We start from the raw sequence: 18314 nt of genomic DNA, 5'->3' as shown, positions 1-18314 counted from the left end.
GTGAGGTTCACATCTTTACTGAGTCACAGTTTCAACAGCAAAAAAACGACACGCAACACAGACGGGACAACAAAACATCGCAAAGTAGAAGAAGACCCCAACAGAACCTGATCAAGTCCAGAGCGCTGTACCTGAAATCATGAAGGTTAATGTGGAACCGCTGTTGGACCAGGGTGGAGTTGCACTCTGGCGCCCTCCAGCGGTCAGTAGGAGGCGGTGCACGTTGGCCAGACAGGCTTAAAACAGTGAAACACTCTGAGCAGCGACAGACGGCAAAGACGACAAACATGAGACACCAACTGCAGTGTGTGTGCGACCTCTAATCTCAGGTCGCCACACATCATCTCGGTTTACACCCGTTACATAATCTGGATTAGAGCTTTGTTTATCATCTCAGCAAAACGCCACTCCGCACCGCTGCTGTGACATCACACGCCAGGACGGCGCCGCTTCCCAGACACGTGGACCCGGAAGTCTAGCAGAGGTCCGAGGTGTAATCGAAGTCCTTGAAGAAGTCCTGCTCTTTGTGGGAGAGAGTGCGACGCTCTCGGGGCGGCGTCAGCGTGGGAGCCTCGGCGGTGAACTCCACGTCGAAGTTACTCACGTCCTCTTTCCCGCGGATGGACGGCACGAATGGAGGCGGGACTTTCCTCTGGAGCAGCGCCTCCCAGTCCACGCCCTTCAGTCAGGCATGACAGTGAACACACCACCGTGACCCACGGGTGAAACCATGAAACTTACTCTGAAGAAGGGCTGCTTCTTCACATCGTCCGCGTCGCGCTCCCCAGATCCAAGGCGTCTGTCCGGATTCCTCCTCAGCAGCTGGAGAGAGAGCAGGTTCAAGAGCATGTCTGAGTCTCCGACAAGGTGTCGGCGAGCGCCTCACCCGCCGCATGAGGCCGATGGCCTCGGTGGAGAGGAAGCGCGGGTATCGCACTTCGTCATTGACGATGCTGTCGAACACCTCCTCCTCATCGTCACCTGGGAACGGAGACTGGCGGGAAGGACGCCGCGCTTTAGCTTGACATAAACAGGCGAGTCACAGAGAGCTCTCACCTCTCCCACCAGCATCTCATAGACCAGGACCCCGAGACCCCACCAGTCCACCGCCCTGGTGTAGGACGTGTCTGTCAGCACCTCTGGAGCCAAGAATTCTGGGGTCCCGCAGAATGTGCTGGTCCTGTCCCCGAAGCCCATCCCTGAAAGGAAGGCGTCCATGAGTGCAGGCGGGCGATGAAGACATGAATCCAGTCTACAAACCCCACCTTCTTTGCAGAGCCCGAAGTCCGCTATCTTCACAAAACCGTCCGTGTCCAGCAGCAGGTTGTCCAGTTTCAGATCCCTGACACGCACAGGTGCGACCGGGCAGGAGCAAGGTCATGAGCAAGGTCAAAATCCATCATATTGATGAGAGTACATATGAGGAAATGAAATCAAATTACAAAGATAATTTGAGCTGGTTTTCCAAAATGTACAAAAAATATTACTTAAAAAGTAAATAAACAAAAACATGTCAGCAAAACAAACTTAAACAAATGCTTTTCAGAAGTGGAAAATTACAGAATAAAAACAGTATGGAAAGAAGAATAATAACAATAATAATGCTGGAAAGATTTTATGCCGCTTCTGGAAATTTAAAAAATATAGTTGGAAAAGCTTGTCAGGAACAATAGTATTTCTAACAGCCAAAATACACATTAAAAGTGGGTTTTTGACCAAAACAAAAAAAGAATAAAAACTGCACTGAGAACAAGAAACGACAGAAACATTTTTGAAGGAAAATTCAAAATCTTAAGACCTAAAATTAAATTGGAAAATTGTATGATTTTTTTTCTAAAAATAAAAAAAAACACTTTATTTTTCTGTTTATTTTAGAAACAGAGCAAAGGTTAAGAGGAAGAAATGGTGAACACTCACCGATACACGATCTTGTGATCGTGAAGGAACTGCAGACCCAAAACCACACAGGCAGAATAGAACCTGGAGGAGCAGACCAATGTGGTTTAACCTCACAGCCGCATCATCGGGCGTCACAGAGGACAGAGGAACATGGAGCTGAGGCGGAACTCACACAGCGCGGGACTCGGAGAAGACGTCGGCATGTATGTGCATCATGAGGTCTCCTCCGGCCGTGTACTCCATGACGAAACACACGTGTTCTGGCGTCTGGAAACACGCGAACAGGTTGACCAGGAACGGGTGGCGGCAGCTGTTGACGGTCTCAAAGATCCGCTTCTCACACATGAGACTGGAGGCAGAGGGACAGATGGTTACAGCGCGGGGATAGAGGGAAGGAAGAGCCGTCGGGGATACGCTACCTCTCCACTTCATCTCGAGCCACGATGTCTCCCTTCTTCAGCGCTTTGATGGCGTACATGCGGCCGCTCCTCTTGTACTCGGAGAGCAGGACCTGACCAGGCAACGGATCAGAGGTTCAGACCTGCCACAGTGGCACGCTGGTTGAGGCCAAGCTTACCTTGCCGAAGTGGCCCCTGCCGAGCACCGCGATCAGCCTGAAGTCCTGCAGACACACCTTGCTGGCTCTGAGGAGTGCGACAGAGAGAGAGAATCGCCAATGTCTCTCAGTCTCACCCCGGGTCGGCCATCTTGAATGATTCAGACGCGCACCTGCGTAAAGAGCTGCGGATCGATCGGGTCGGCTGGTCCTGATCCGAGGCGTCTGGCTCAGACGGAGGCTCGATGACCGGCGTCTGCTCCTGAGGCACAACAGAAGTCCCGTCAGCCTGACACCAGCAGGGTTACTCTCGACACCCCCTGCTGGCTGTCTGCTGGACCTACAGCCCAGTCCGCTCCTCTCACTGTTCACCAACTGATCCGGCTCATACACACACCTGTCTGTCTCCGATAAAACAAATCAGGTCACAACAGACAAGCACTTCAGTCAGAGGTGGTGAGTCTGAAACCAGTGAAGCCACTTCAATAATGTAAGAAATAAAAAACAGCAGTCAGACGCTTCCAGTCCAAGAGGGCCGGAGACTGGGCCTGCACCATTCAGGGGGAAGTGTGAATCACAATTTTTCATCACGATTCTCTGCCACAATTTGTTCCTCATGAAATATGACGTTTATCAAACAACAAAGTTGCAGCACCAAACACATGACGTGTGAGGTGCTGATTTGCAGACTTGGTGCGACCTTGCAGTGATGTGACGAGTATAAAACACGTCTTGCAAATCACTTGAGAATGGAGCACAAGGTCCCTGTTCCTTCAGCTAATCCAAGCCTCTCTCTGCTGCATCTGTGGACGGACGTTATCGCTTCCCTCAGGCAGAGCCCAGAACAAACAGGGATCTGTGGTCCTCGCTCAAGCTTCTCTCATCCAATGAAGTCTCATTAAAGTCGCCTGGAGTCTGACTCTCCCGGGTGTGCGGTCATGGAGCCGCAGCGCAGCGGGTCTGAACTGACTGCAGCACTGTTCCTCAGCCAAGGAGAGCAGGAGAGTAACACGGCCGTGCGAAGACGTCGGAGACGGTGACTCACCGGACCGGGGGAATCCACCGCCTCCCTCCTGACCTCCACCTTGGACGGAGAGTCGCTGTCCAGACTCAGCTTTTCCACTGAGATGTCACTGCAGACACAGCAGAGTGAGCTCACGGCTCCAGTGCTAAAGAGGCGGTGGTGTCCACCTGCTGCCGTGCGTGTTGCCTGAGAAGCTGGGGGCGAAGGTGGAGGCCGTGCCACCGCTGGGGATGGCGTTCCTCAGGAGCCGGACCCAGGTGGCGATGTCCACGTTCATCTGCCGAGCGCGCAGGAAGGCTTTCCCTGAAATCACAGCGGAGGAATCAGCCTCTGCGCAGAGGGCCGCAGGTCTGCCGCTGAGCTACCGTGCTGCTTGGAGAAGACCTTCTTCTGCCGCTGCAGGCGCTTGCCCCGCTCGATGACCGGGTTGAAAAACGTCACCTGAAATTCAGTTGCATTCATGATCGAACCAAACGTCCCACAGACGCGAGGGTGTGGTGAGCGCACCTCAGCCAGCAGCAGCCCCTGAGGTTCCAGTTCCAGCTGGACCTGGTGCCGCTGGTTGTCCAGGAAGTCCTCCAGCTTCAGGTACTTGAGCGCGCACAGGGAGCGGTAATCTCTCCAGTACACTGCGATCTCCATCTCCCTCGACTAGAAACCACCACCAGATTAAACCTCCTGCACCTTTTGTACCTTTCTACAGCACAAGCTCTGACCCGCTCCAGCTCCACGGTGAAGGTCTGGTCCCAGCATTTCTCTCCCACTGTCTTCCACGCGGTTTGACCGACGACGGCGTTTTCCAGCTTCAGAACGGCACTGACCTCGGCTGTCGACAACATCAGACTTGAGAAACTGGAGCAGTGAGGTCAACACTTTTCCTATTTAACTGACAAGTCTATATTTTCAGATTAAAAATAGACATAAAAATTGTGTTTACATTTCAAGGTTACCATCATCAAGGTCAGATTTTTTTTTTATTTATAATTTTAAAGTAAATATATATTTATATATTTAAAATAGAGGTGGGACTTTTACATTAATCACAACAAAAATGTAATTTAATTTAATGTAATTTAACAGTGTGCACTCCAGACAACTGGGAACCTTTGTCAGTGCAGGAGTTCCTGCTCCACTGATCCCACTGATGCACAAGACACGTGGCAGCTAGGATGAGAACAACAACAACAAACATGGAGGAATCCTCCCTGAACCAAAGCAAACAGAAGCATCTGTTTGCTTTGGTTCCGGGAGGTTTTTCACTACACAATGGCCAGGTTTTCCACTACTCTGAATGGACTTGAAATTCTTATAAAATTGAAATTCTGAAAAAAAAAAACGAGGAAACCAGATGTATTTACAGGAAAGCTCATCGTTCTTGCCGGGGATCCTGAGGCTCATGCTGCTGGTGCTGCGACTGTACAGACCGCTCAGCTTGAAGGACGAGCGCCCGTCTCCCGGAGAGTAGGAGGGGAGGACCACTGGGGTTCCTCGGCTGCGACCCGGAACCACCTCAGGCAGCCCGACGCAGCCCACAAGACGCACCTGAAGAGTACCTGCCGGAGCCAAGATGAGCCCACTCCATCACAATAACCAGGTCAGGGTTCAAAGGTTCACTGCAGCGTGTGGCCAGGTACCTGTCAGCGGCGAGGGCTTGCACAGGGTGCTGTACTGGTTATGAACATAGGGGGTGCTGTGGCGCGAGCTGAAGGCAGAGGAGGAAGCCAGCACCAGCTCCTCCTTGATGAGGCAGGCTTTGGGGTGATCCTCCGGCAGCTCCTGCAGTCTGTGTTCCAGAGAGGACTTGAGCAGGTCCAGACGCTGGGACGACTCGCTCAGACCGCACTGGGCCTGCGGAGAGACGGAGGTGTTGCCGGCTGGGTTCCACAAAGGGCTCGAGAGGATCAGGGTGGCTGACCTCTGCCATGGCCTTCTTGTCCTGGACCTTTCCGGTTCCCATGAGCCTCAGCATGTTCTTGGCCCCCTCCGCCATGGCGTGCTCCACCCGGTAGTGGTGCCACAGCTCCTCCATGCGCAGCTCGGCGCCACACAGGTCCGTGGGTTTACCTGAGGGCCCGACAGGCTCAGTGACTCTCCCCTCTGAGACAGTTTTACTCCACTCACTCACACATATCTGGGCCTAGTTTTCTGCGCTTCACCGAATCATATTTGCCTGAACTTCCAGGAGAGGTGCTTGGACATGGCGCACTTGAGTAAAGGTTATGATGCTCTGCTAAACTAAGCTGGATCAAACCTCCGCCCTTCAGTCTCCCCGTCTCTAACTTCAGATAAATGAGCCATAACATCAAGAGGATGCAGCAACATCAATACAGCTCTGACCTGAGCGAGAGAGCCACTTGTAATGGATCATCTGTGTGTGTGTGTGTGACCGGAAACTCATCCACAGTGAAGTTCTGAAGCCACAATTGATCCATTACCACCGGCGGCATCATGAAATATGCAGTGTGTGTGTGTGGGAGAGGGACAGGTGGGTGAAAGAGGTTCCACGGTCAGGTACCCTGGTTGTCCTCGGACTGCTCGCTGGCCTGCATGGCCTTGCGGATCTGCATCCGGATGATGTCGATCTTGGTCTTGCTGTCCTGCAGCATCTGCTGCGCCGTCTGCAGCAGCTTCTTGTCCTGCGGTGGCACAGAGAGGGTCAGTCACGGAGGGGCCTCCATAAGTTTGAAAGGATTCTGGCACCCGGAGAGCGCAGACCTCCACCCAGCAGCTCAATCCCACCCCGTCTTATCACTCCATATGTGTAGGGTTAGATGCCATTGCTAGCACTTGAAATATCGTTGCTATCAAAGTGAAATAATGAATGAGCTGATTTGGACAGCAGGTGGCAGTGGTGTTCAGCAACACAACACTGCAATATTCATGAGCACATCTTCATTCTTCTTTTATCGTCTCTCTTCACATTATTCTCCGATACAACTGTGGTGATCCACACTGACCTTGGTAGCTCCATTGGCATAGATGGGAATCATGTTCTCGGCGCCCTGTTTGACCTTCAGCTCGATGTTGAGCTGCCGCTCCAGCGCGGCGATGCGGTGCTGGTTGGTGGATGCACGGCTCACCGAGCCTGGAGATTTGGGAGAATCTGGACCAGAGTGCCAGAGTCACCAGTGAGTGAGGACAGACCCAGAGACCCAGAATCCACTTTGCGAGCAGCACCTTTGTTGTCGTTGTGGCCCTTGACCACGATGTGAGCGTCCAGCTCCTGCAGCTGAGCCTGCAGGGACTCCAGCTTGCGCTTGGAGCTGCGGAGCTGCGTGTCCACCTGCTGGGCATTTCTCTTGTCTGTGGTGGCACGCCGCAGGTTCTCTGCGCCCTCCTTGATCTTCAGCTCCTTGCGGATCTCCCGGCGGATCCTCTCGCGGTGCTCGTCCAGCCGCTGCTGCACGCTGGAGTCCGAGAAGTCGGTGTTCTGGTCCAGGCCGAGCTGCTCCAGCACCGACAGCCCGCCCGGATCGCTCTGGGGAACAGACCAGGAAGGACAGGTTCCATATGAATCAGTGCTTGTGCTCTGCTCTCTGGAGAAGGTCACGTGAGCCTCCGACTCATCTCAACTGTAACTATTTCTGTGTTTATTTTGTAGTTAGAACCGTAGAAATGTTTAAAAAACCCACCCCTGACTCCGACTTCTGAATATTATGTTGTTTTTCACAGTACACCAGCAGTTTAAAAACTGGAATATGTGACTGAATAACATGTTAACACCTTAAAATATGAGAAAGTAATATTCCACATACACAGTACATTGACACATTTTCTCTCATTATTGTCTCATAAGTTTTAGTCAAAAGATGTCAAACGACACCAAAGGTCGATATTTGGTGTCGAGTTTTCCGTGCTCATGAAGGTGCAGGAACCAGCGGTCACTCGCGGACACTCGGCGGTCTGAGTGTGACATTCGGAACGCGAAGCATATTGCCCAAGAACAAATCCTTCATTTCACCGAGCCAGATGAGCAGCCTTTCTCAGGTGTCGTTTTAAGACAGAATCGACCAAATGCGCTGCTGTTTTGTGTGTGTCAGATGCAGTGTTCTTTGGCCACCAGAATCTGAAACTTTTGCAAACATCCAGAGTTGGAACTTTCATAAAAGAGGTGGAAGACAGCTGCTTCCTGTCTCTCAGAGCATCCCTTGTCCCTTGCAAATTCAACCGCGAGTCAGAGTATCTTGTATCTTGACACATAACAAATATCTGCGCCTCAAAAAGACGAAAACCTTCGACATTCAATTCAACAGCAGAAAAAACCACCGCTGGTGAAGCCCATTTCCTGCTGTTGACCCAGCAACCCGCAGCATCATGAGCATCCCTTGTTTTTACAGTCTAAAGAGCGTCATGCTGGCAACAATATTGAGCCTTGTCACATCAAACCCATGACATCACGGGCATTTATTTACCTTTAAAGCGCTCAAATTGCGCTGTTTTCGCCCTCGAGTCCACAGCTCTGCCAACAGAGACGATCTACTGGGGGGTGATAACAGCGCTTTTTGAACGCTTTAAATGCAAATAAGATGTGAGGAGTTCATGATTCAAGTTCAGAACATTGCCGAGATTGTTTGATGAGTCAGTCTCGACGCTGCACCCCGTTTTCAAAACTAGAACTAGATGACTAGACGTGAGCCTCATGCATTTTCTGCAGCGCAGACAGCAACAGTGCATCCGCAGCTTACAGACTGGTGCAGCTTATCGACGAAATAGATCTATTTTCCTTCTTACATTTTGTGGGTGTGCTCTATAGTCCGGAAAAAATGGTATACTCAAGTGAACTTTAGCTTCCAACACAGGGCCATCCGTGGTGCCGAGAAGTGTGCACCACGAGTAAAGATGAAGCTGTGTCACCGGCCAGCTTCCCATTCCACGCTGTCGGATCGTCTCTAGCCACAGGAAAAAAACATTTCTAAAACGAGGATATGATCACAGCCAGGCTGACTCACTGAACTAGCATCCCAAATGTAGCCCATCCCCCCCCTAGCCTGCGTCCTGGGCACTTGTGGAGGGAGCCGAGCAGACCTGGCTACACCTTCTCAGATGGCCGAGTCTGTCTAGCTACACTTCATTAAAACTATAATGCATCTGCAACACAGTGCAGTCCAGCCGGCCCAGCAGCCACACCACATCACGGGGTCAGGGGAACGTCAGAGTCAGAGATCTCGGTGAGTCCTGATCTTGTGACTGGCAGGTCGACGCAGCGGCGTCCGCAGCCATAGCAGAAGAGAATGACAAGGTAGTGAGACGCAGAGAAGCAGGAAGGGAGAGCTGGTCCTCTGACGCACTGCTGCTCAACACAATTCAACTTAATCCCCGGAGTTTTACAACAAAGGCCTGATGTGTGCGGCCAAATCACGCAGTGCGGATTGAAAAAGTGATTGAGGCAGGAGATGTTGTTACAGGAAGTCAACCAGGAAGCAGAGAGAATAGAGTTTACAGCGGCGTGAACCCGTCACCCCGCACAGTTGCCTACCAAAGTTTCCGGATCGCAATGATCAAGTTCGAGCAGAGTGCCGACGGCAGCTTCGCCCGTCCAGTCCTCCAGCGGTTCCTCACAGGCCATGTTCGGCCTTCACTCCGGGCCCTGTGCCGCCCTGCCACACCCACGCCTCCAACAGCACACACACGGCACCACTCCAGCAGCCTCTAAGGTCCAGGACGTCCTTCCCGCTGGGACTCAATAAGGCCAGGTCTGAATCCAGAACGAGAGAAGCAACCGAGAGGAAGGCAGAACAGTCGAGACCTTGCTACTTCCTGTTCTGTTGTTCACCAGATAGAGAGCAGGCGTCATGCACTTTGTATAGACACACACACACGCGCGCACACACACACACACCACCGGTGGTTTTGTAAGTGCGAGTGCTGACGGCCACTCAGCTTCCTGCTGCTGGTGATCCACAAGTGAGAGACAGCTCTGTTGTGATATGTGGCGCTGCCATTACGCAACAATATCACAACACAAAAGTATTTCTGACCACGACTTCTGGAAACCGCTCGCTGAGAAAGTTGCTATGAAATGAGGTCAAGCTTCAATAGCTATTTTTTTTAAACTCTAAACGTGCGTCGTTCTGAATGAATGAACAGCTGACTCAGCACTTATTGATGGTCAAACCGAGTCCGACTGTTCAGGTTTTTGTCTGACAGCCTCTTCTGTCCGCGAGAGACAGGTCATGGGATTATCTGAGTCAGACACTGAGCAATGTGAGGGGGTGGGGGTGGGGAGGGTCACTGACCCTCTGGCCCTCTGAATCAGTCAGATGGTCGTCCCGGCCTCTAGAACACCAGCAGACACAGAGAAGACCGCAGTTCCTCAAACCATCACACACCAAACTCACTTGACACGCTCAGTTCACAGTCTTACCGCGCAGATCGTGCTGTTTCCCGTTGGCTGGAGGCAGGTGGCTGCTGAAATGGCTGCCCCCATGCATCCATACCACCGCTCCCTTCACACTCACAGTGGTAGCAGCGCCACCATGGAGCGGCAGCTGAGGAAGCACAACTTCTTCACCAGTGTGAAACAAGTGTTGGCCACAGTTTTAGGAACTAAGGTCGCATCAGCGACTATTTCAGTTCCTTAAAGCGACAGCCTCGACCCGCTCACCTGGCGGGGATCGACGGCCTGAACGGACTCATGCTGGGACTCGCCATAGCAACAGGGCAAATTCAACCGTGAGTCACAGAATCTTGTGAGGTAAACACAACAAATATCTGCGCCTTAAAAGGACGAAAACCATTCAATTCAACAGCAGAGAAAACCACCAGTGACTCGGTGGCTTCTGGTGAAGCCTGCTGTCGACCCAGCAACCCGCAGCATCATGAGCCCTTCATCCGGCCACACATGCGACGTTCACTCCTGAGTGAAGCCCCGGCTGAAGCTGTCATCCTCTTGATTTGATTTGAGAGGTCCGGCACCATCACCTCGCCTCGTGGTGTTTATAAATAGACGCAGACCGGACAGTGGTGTCGGGAGAGAAGCTGTGAGAGGAAACGCTTTATTTCACAACCTCATTGATTCAGTCATTCATTAGTGGCGTCACACAATCGCCGTCCATGGAGTTGGCTCCGGTCCAGATTTCACTGGACTCACTGCACTGCAGGGGAGGTTGTCCCTGTGTAGTGGAAAGCTGTCCAGGGTGTCCCTCGCCTCTCACCCTGTTACCTCTGGCTGAAGTTAGGGATGGCAGGTATGGACAAAAAAAGTTATCACAATAATGTAGAAATTTCAGCCATAAATCCATGTTCATTCTATTCCATGTGTTGGACACTACAGTGTGTCTTGAAACTGTTTTATGATGAAACTTATTAGTGGAGTTTGTCTCCAACATCATGATTTGTTTATGTTTAAATAGAATAGTGAACCAAGTGTAGAGATGAGAAATTCAGTGTTTCAGGTCTCTGGTAGAAGCCGCTGGTGTCTGACAGACTGCTCTGCCAGCTTTATTTAGGGGTTAAATGGAGCCGTCTTTCTGCTGTATCTCATGTCTCTGAACAGTTGGCTTGAACTATGGAGCAGTCTGGACACATTTCCTAGATGCTATTGAATGAATATTAGAAATAATGTGAAGAAATGATCATTTCTCTCCTAAAATGCTTGTTTTCCATGGCCCTATTGAAGATTTCACGACTACTTTGAGGCTTTAGAATTTGTTGATGGTCCCTAACTGATGGCGCCTCGTAGCATTCGCGCTGCCTGTGAGAGTGTGTCCGCCGTCAGTGAACCCTAATGGGGATGCAGAAGAGGACGCCGCCGCCAATACTGGAGTGGAGCTCCGTCCAATATCCAACTGTTTTTACCAGGGTGTTTGGCTGAGGCGCTAGCGCAGCGGGAGACCTGCATGTGTTGATGTGATCAGCCTACATAAACAACCACGAGCTCAGATTTCCTGGGCTGAAATCCATGTTCCCTCCACCAGGAGGCAGACCAGACAACTCTAGTTATGTCAGTCCTGAGACAAAACTCTGGCACAAGTCAAAACCATGCGTGCGGCGGCGCATTATCAAAGAAACACCCGTGTAAATTCTGCTCACACTCTGGCGTCTGAGTTCAGCTGGCTGCACAGAGGATTTGGGTTAAGAGCGGGGTGGGGGGACAGGGGTTTCTTGTGGCCTTGTGGGGGGGCGATGTACAGCGTCTATCAATTAATCCGTCTCAACACACACGCACATTCTCGACGTCACACACAGAGGGGCGGTGGTGCGTTCAGGCTGGTCAGCTCATGAGGAAACGTCACTGCACCTCAGCTGCATCACAAACATGACCTCTGTAGATTCATATCAGACATCAACACTTTTCTGGCCGCTACAGAAACACACAAGAAGTGCGGCATCATGGCGACCAACAGGTTCCAAGGAAGTGGGTGCACGTGGCGTAACTTCACACCAAGAGTCTTGACCTGACGTCACACTCATTCCTACTCCGGATGGAAGTGGGTTAACCTCTTACTCAACGTACCTTGGACTGTATGTGTTGTTGGCTAATCCCTAAAATCCCTCGCATTCTGTTACAAAATCTTCTTTGTCGTTTTAAAGAGCAGCGAAACATACATCTGCTCCCATCCATGCCAGGAGGCTCCGGACAACAGGAGCGGGAGTGTGGCAGCAGCTGCATGAGGACACGTCTGAGTCCACATCTGTCTGGACGCCAGCCCGCCACAACAGGAGAGGAGCGGCCCGTCCTCAATGACATCTTTGTGAGAACCTCGGTCTTCATCATCCGACTTTAGTAAATGCTGGCGTGTGTTTATGCTGCCGTCTTTGTCCATTGTGGAGCTGGAGTTCAACAAACAGTCACTGTGTTTATGCAGCGCAGGAATGAGGGAGTTTTAAACCCTTGTCCAGAAAATCTCCACATACTTCAACCTCTTGTGACGGCAAACACACACAGATGGAGAGGAAAGCGCTGATGACGCGGTTAGCTCGCAGGAACATGAAAGTATGAAGGAACCAAAGCACCGGCTGAGAAGCAGGTGTCTGGCTTCAATCTTACGTGTAAGTTTATTAAAACGGTCTGACATGAACGACAACATGGCCACTATAAAAGCTCATACACTGGGAGAATGAACCAAGGATCTACTTGTGTGTGTTGGCTTTACTTGTTATCGCATCACAACCATACACCTGCTATTGTTCCTCACGCACTACATACGAGTGGACGATTGACAGCAGGCTTTTAGCTAGAGGGCGTCTTTAAACTGCAAAACATGAAAAACTGGAGGCCCTCCAGCACTCCAAACCGGACGCCCTGTTTCCTCAGCAGGACGCCCATCTCACTGGTTTATATTAAATTGTGTTTCCGCCCGGTAATTTCGCCGAATATCATCCAAATTTGCAGATTCTCTAACCTTTCGCAACCGTATTTTGGCCATCGCGGTCGCCATATTTGTTCCTCACGGTCGCGACACTCGCGGCACGGAAGCGTGCTGCCATTAATGGGATGTCTGATGCTGAGCAGTCCTTTCAGAATGAGATCAAAATAGCTGAACAGGGATCAAAATTCCAGTAGTTCTATTGACAAGCCTTTCTATATGTGTTGTTTGAATGGATGGATGTTGTGATTGTGACAGTTTAGAAAACCATCACAGCTGATACAGCTGCTTATCTTGCATCAATATATGGAAAAAAAGATGGCGACACAAGGCTGTACACACCATGGCTTGTAGTAGAATCGTAGAATCATGATAAAAATGCTATTATTATTATTATTATTATCATTTTTAATTAATCAGGGCCAGCCAAGTCAAACAACTGCGCAGGGGAGCCCTGCATCAAAAAGAGTTCATGTCAGTTCACGTTTGTTTTTTGACTCACCATGCTTTTATATTTGTTGTTTATCAAGTTATCTTGGTACAAACAGACGTTTACAGCTGTGTTTTTGACAAAGCAAGTTGCTAGCTGTCAGTCGTGGACAAGGTGTGTCGGGCGGGGTTATGGGTTAAGGGCGGGGTTTTGGACGTCCTGTTTCAAAGTCCGAGCTAAAAGCCTGATTGGCAGCTCTTCCATGAGGCGATGGAGGACACACACCTCAGGCTGGAAGACGCAGATGCAGACGACAGCTCCACAAGTCGCCCCTCGGCTGTTTCATAATTCACTATCTTACACTCAAAATGTCACATCAGGCGGCATGAATGAGCCGGCGGATTACTTCCGTGGGACGGATCCAAACTCCAACGTTACATAAATCACGAGGGAGCGTTGACGGCAGATATGAAACAAAGGTTTAAATCTGGTCCCAAAAAGAAACAGGTGGCCCTGGACATCCCGGCACTTCGGCGTGTTCTCACGTCACCTACTGTACAGAGGGCAGCAGGGGCCGCGGCGAGAGCGCCGTCGTGTCAGCGCCAGTTTAGTGAGCATGATGGTAATGGACGTGGAAAGCAGATTAAAAATGATTATGGTTGAAGGGCGGAGGGGGATAAGAGGTTCTTTTTTTTAATGCTGTTGATTATCGGAGTGAGGGGGTGGAGGGGGTGGGGGGTTACACATGCGACAAGTACATGCTGTGGCTAATGAAAACAGAGGTCCATTAGCGAACGGAACAAGTCACTCACTGGATAAACTCTAGAAAATCTTAGCGTATTTCACAGAGAATTTCTTCGGGAATGAAAGCCTCAGTCCCCCGAGACATCGATGTCGGATCAAAGCCACGGTACATGGATGAGCGAGTGAGAAAGTTGCTCTGCCACTCGTCTCATTCCTGATTCGGGAACTGGGTTCTAAGAAAAGCGACGGGCTTCTCCAGAACTTTCCCTGGTCTGGACTTCCCCTGTGCAGCCGTTGCATCCCATCCGTGCAGCAGCTATTTATTCTCCTCTGGTTACAGCTGCCGTCATTTCCGACACAAGCTTGCCCAGATCAAAGGCCGCATGACAAAAAGCAAATGATCACAGCAGAACCGGACAAAGATGGCGAGTAAAAACACGACTGTCGTGGCTTCATCAAATGGGAAAGAGAAGCTAACAAACAGGTTTCTCCGGAGCAACACAGTCCAGCTTCTGTGCTACACGCCGCCTCCAGTCACAGCTCCCCGTCAACACAACACCACTCTGGAGACAACCATCACTTGATCCTCACAACACGGAGGGTCGGCTCGCCTGAACCGCCTCAGGAGGAGCCACAACCAGGTCACACGGCACAGGTTTCTGTCGTCTTCGGTTTCTAGAATGAAAGGCGGTCATTCACGAGCATCCCCATGCTGCACATTCTCAGCAGCTGCCCCACCACACACTTGGACCACTTGGATGTGGACCACTAAATAGGCTGTGGTGAGTTAGCAACAGCGCTTCCAGGGACTTTGGGCTCTCCTGGGCTATTTCAAATGGCAAAGTCCCCTCCAACAGCTGCTGCCCTACTGACTGAGGTCCTCACTCCACCTTTTGAAAAGGTTAACAAATCCATAAAGATGCATAAGGAAAGCTGATTTTTCTTTGACTTGTGACCCACCAAAGTAAAGATGGGGGTGAAATTAATCGGATTTATGGCGCTAACTTATAGAGGACTAGTCAAAACTTGTGAGCTGCACCATGAAGGATAGAATGGCAACACATCTAACTGGCAAATGATCGATGCAATGACATAAAACCCACCAAGGCCACTAAAGATCATGGAATAAATTGAACTTCATTTCAGCAAATATTCCTAAAAGTTTAAAGGCAGTTGTTTTTTTTTCCAACCACTGAAACCAGCTTCTTTGACCCACTTTTGGGTCCAGATCCAGAGAGTCATGGACCTGCTAACCAAGACAGACCACAGTGACATTTTTTCCAACTTGACTTTGCTTCCACCTGTTTATATTCGCTTCATCGACACAGCAAACTTCAGTACTGTGTTCTTGGCACCGGCCTGTTTCTGGTTCTGATGTAATTCTGAGTAAATAAGGCTGAAAACACCCGACGGTGATGCTGCATTACACAGCCCGGTCTGGGGCATCCGCCATTAAAGGAATGGATTCCACTCCCGCGCGATCAATAACAAGGTAATTTGGTGGGGTATAAAAAACTTGAGGGAACAGGCAGCACCTCCACTCTCGGGCAGGACACTGGAGATAATGACAGGAAACCAGCAGGAATAATTCATGACCGAGCAGCAGCGCAGGCCTGACTTGTGTTCACCAGGAGCTGGATTCAAAGGCGCCGCCACTTCAACACCAACAGAGAACAAAAGCTGGATCCATGTCTAAATGCAGCCAGGTGAAGTATGAATGAAGCCACCACCTTCCCTTCATCTTATGCAGCGATGACTCAGAACACATCAGAGGAGTAACACCGAGCAAAGGCCACCGTATCGGTCTGTATTCTGAACAGAGCTTCAGCACCGCGCGCGCTCACAATCAGGCTGAGCTAATGTTTATGGTGTGGCTGCAGGAATCATGAAGACTGGATTCATTTCTGAGAAGTGACACTGCAGGAGCATCTTCTGAAGACAGTGATACAGACACGATGAGCACATGAGAGGTGTTCTTCAGGACCACCCCAATAGATCAAGCAATGACTGTCAGGAGGTTGAAAGTGAAGCAGATGAATTGTTCATGTGAAAGCAGGAAGAATTGAATGGCAGAGCATCACGTGTTTCGACCAAATCACTCTTCCTGTCTGTGAGACGAAACAAGCGTCACCCGTCGTCTCTCCCGACACACTTCGACTCCTCCGTGACACTTGGTGAATAAACAGCACGACTGAGGGAACCACCGCAGCTCAGTTCCACTGCTGGAATGAGTCAAAGCAGCACTCAGCTTTAAATGTTTAATGGTGCTGTGTGAAGGCAGGTGCAACCCGACCTCCCCGAGTTCAGCTTCCATGACTCACCTCAGACTCACCCCGGGACGAAAACCCAGTCACTGACATCTCATTTCCGCTGAGGCCTCGGCGTCAGGCGGCCAAATACACAACGCAAGTTTCCGACTGAAGCCTGCTAACCTCCCGACTCTGACGCCAGCAATTGAACAACCAAGCTAACAATAGTTTTTTCCAAAACAACGTCTTCCCTCTGAGGTTTTTCAGGGTGAACAAAAACAAAACACCCCAAAACAGGAAGTAGGAGTCTCTCTTCAATTGACTGAGGCAAATGTTCAAACATCTCCAAAACCAGCTTGAAAATTCAAATCCATCGCCACCATCAATCTGCTTTTATCAAATTCTCTTTGCAGAAGTTTCCTGCAGGGACTGGATTTGTTGCACTTTAAAGGACGAGTGATTTAAGAGAACCAAATATCCGCAACAGAATAATTGATATTTGGCATTAAACTTACATTTTTGTGGAGCATCCCTACTATTCGAAGCTCTCCGGGGCCATTTGAAATGACTGGCCAGGCTCTATTTGGCCCCTGGGCCTTGGGTTTAACACTCACAGAACAAGTGGCTCTGAGTCCAGTCGGTCAGAAACAGCTTTATTGCCAAGGTCAGCGAGGACCCACCAACTAGGGAAGCACTTCGGAACAACGTGCAATAATGAACAAAACATAATAATTATTAGTATTATTATTATTATACATAAACAAAAACTAAACTAAAAATGCAATTGCTCCTCTGAACTACAGAAAGTTTCCATAGCGCATGAGTCAAAACAACCGGCCATAGAAACATCCTGTAGAGTCAGATGAAACTTGACGTAGTTTCTGGATGGATTGACAAGTTTGTCGACTCACCTGTAGCTCGTTGTTGTTGGCCATCATCAGCCGTCAGTCGCCCAGGTCGAGTTCAGCTGCTGCCGCTCACAACATCGCAGGACCGAGAGTCCCTCAAGTCCCGGTCACTCCGCGCTCGGTAGGTCGGCGGCTGCTAGCATGAGGAGCTGACGGACCCCGGGACCACACCAGAGGGGGGGAGGCGCCGCTCTCATCCCAGAGAGGAGAAGCCAGGCGGCGCTCAGCCGCTGCGCAGGAGGCAGGAGACTGGAGCCATGTTCCCCGCGGCTGCGCCCTCCTCCACGGCCAGAGCGCCCGCGAGACGCCGAGTGATGCCGCCGAGGTCGACACCAGTGTGAAGTTCGGATGAGAGTTCAAAAGCGGGAAACATCCGGCGGCTGCCTTCAAAATAAAACCCATCCCACCACCGTTTGAAACGAGGGGCACGTTTCAAATGAAAATGCTTCAACCGTTATAATCCCATTACAATCGACAATTGTAGTTAGAGTGAAAACAAACCCCATCAACAAGACACCGCATAACATAGCTGGCATAAACTAGCGTTACATTGCTCATAATTGCATCGTGCTATTAGAAATAGTATCGCATTAAAGTCAGGCATAGTATGAACAAGTACTTTAAATGAAGTCGCATTAAACTTCTGTTGACAACGAGTACTTCCGGTACTGTCTTCAGTAGCATCAAAACGCAGCTTCTTCATATTGTGGCAAAATAACAAGTGTATGAGTGGAAATATAAAAGAATGTACGAAGGTGACACCAGCGAATATATTGAGTGTGATCACGTTTATTTTGAAGGAAACTTGGGTTTCCCGGACCGATCAGCTTTGACTTCAGCGCCCCCTAGTAGCCGTGTTGAGTCCTTGTCACCTGCAGACTATGATGTGAATTATTCCTCCTTTTCCAAATGTAATTTAACAAACGGATCCATCAGTTTTCCTTTTTATATATATATATATATATATATATATATATATATATATATATATATATATATATATATATATATATATATATATATATATATATATATATATATATATATATATATGTATATATATATACATATATGTGTGTATATATATATATATCAAAGTTAATGTTGAAGTAGACTAGTTATATTCTTATATATATTCTACATATCGGTTAGTATAAATAATAAAAAAAAAGCATTTGCAGAAAGTGAGAGGAAAA

At 49.7% G+C, this 18314-nt stretch overlaps 1 protein-coding gene across 3 annotated transcripts; it reads right to left on the bottom strand.

The window, feature by feature from the left end:
* Position 1: 1 nt before the first annotated feature.
* On the bottom strand, positions 2–17446 carry LOC128751264 (serine/threonine-protein kinase N1-like). Of its 3 annotated transcripts, none has more exons than XM_053852169.1 (22): positions 17122–17446; positions 6657–6957; positions 6437–6582; positions 5995–6115; positions 5395–5543; positions 5114–5327; positions 4838–5032; positions 4196–4305; positions 3987–4130; positions 3845–3920; positions 3647–3782; positions 3501–3588; positions 2629–2717; positions 2477–2543; positions 2319–2410; positions 2072–2248; positions 1918–1980; positions 1266–1342; positions 1057–1199; positions 887–994; positions 742–822; positions 2–679 (listed from the first exon to the last, which is right to left on the bottom strand). In XM_053852169.1, the coding sequence occupies exons 1-22, from the start codon at positions 17146–17148 to the stop codon at positions 476–478; spliced, it is 2808 nt and encodes a 935-aa protein (XP_053708144.1). In that variant the 5' UTR covers positions 17149–17446; the 3' UTR covers positions 2–475. The 3 variants fall into 3 exon arrangements, with proteins under 3 accessions (XP_053708144.1, XP_053708145.1, XP_053708143.1); XM_053852170.1 differs by lacking the exon at positions 17122–17446 and adding an exon at positions 16726–16861; XM_053852168.1 differs by lacking the exon at positions 17122–17446 and adding an exon at positions 8956–9454.
* Between the last annotated feature and the right edge of the window lie 868 nt (positions 17447–18314).

The sequence above is a fragment of the Synchiropus splendidus genome, chromosome 19, assembly GCF_027744825.2.
Source record: "Synchiropus splendidus isolate RoL2022-P1 chromosome 19, RoL_Sspl_1.0, whole genome shotgun sequence".
NCBI lineage: Eukaryota > Metazoa > Chordata > Actinopteri > Syngnathiformes > Callionymidae > Synchiropus > Synchiropus splendidus.
Note: the sequence above shows the minus strand (reverse complement) of the source record. Positions and strands in the feature narration are given on the sequence as shown.

Coding starts and splice junctions, on each gene's coding strand:
- LOC128751264 (XM_053852168.1), bottom strand. CDS start 9,045: ATGGCCTGTGAGGAACCGCTGGAGGACTGGACGGGCGAAGCTGCCGTC. Junction 2,411..2,476: donor GCAGGGGCCACTTCGGCAAG/GTAAGCTTGGCC, acceptor TTGCCTGGTCAG/GTCCTGCTCTCCGAGTACAA. Junction 1,981..2,071: donor TTCTCCGAGTCCCGCGCTGT/GTGAGTTCCGCC, acceptor CTGCTCCTCCAG/GTTCTATTCTGCCTGTGTGG.